Genomic DNA, 371 nt, shown 5'->3' on the forward strand with positions numbered 1-371 from the left:
TGTACAGAGACTGATGTGACTGTGTGGGGGAGGGGACATTAGAGTGTAAGCTCCTCTGTACAGAGACTGATGTGACTGTGTGGGGGAGGGGGCATTAGAGTGTAAGCTCCTCTGGTTGGTGGTATTCTGGGGATGTGATCGGGATGTTCTCTCCTCTCGGCAGGTCACGGATTTGTCGGATACTCGGAGGACTTGCTGAGGAATAATACATTTCCCGATTACTCCGCCGGAGAAACTTTCTTCACCGTCTTTGGAGTATTTTTTCCAGCTGCGACAGGTATTGGGGAGGCGCTGGACCAGCATTCTGCATGGCGGGCTGGGTGTGTGTGTGTGGCGGGCTCGGTGGGTCTGTGTGGCGGGCTCTGTGGGCC

The 371-nt window shown here is 55.3% G+C and overlaps 1 protein-coding gene across 1 annotated transcript in view; it reads left to right on the forward strand.

The window, feature by feature from the left end:
* SLC12A8 (solute carrier family 12 member 8) overlaps positions 1 to 371 on the forward strand; it is a gene marked incomplete at its 5' end in the record, with an annotated part of 23,793 nt that overhangs the window by 7,915 nt on the left and 15,507 nt on the right. The window contains one exon of the mRNA XM_018575421.1: positions 164 to 277. Within this exon, the coding sequence (XP_018430923.1) occupies positions 164 to 277 (114 nt within the window). The remainder of the gene's footprint in view (positions 1 to 163; positions 278 to 371) is intronic.

The sequence above is a fragment of the Nanorana parkeri genome, unplaced genomic scaffold (genome assembly GCF_000935625.1).
Source record: "Nanorana parkeri isolate BGI_ZX_2015 unplaced genomic scaffold, ASM93562v1 scaffold3908, whole genome shotgun sequence".
In the NCBI taxonomy this organism is placed as follows: domain Eukaryota; kingdom Metazoa; phylum Chordata; class Amphibia; order Anura; family Dicroglossidae; genus Nanorana; species Nanorana parkeri.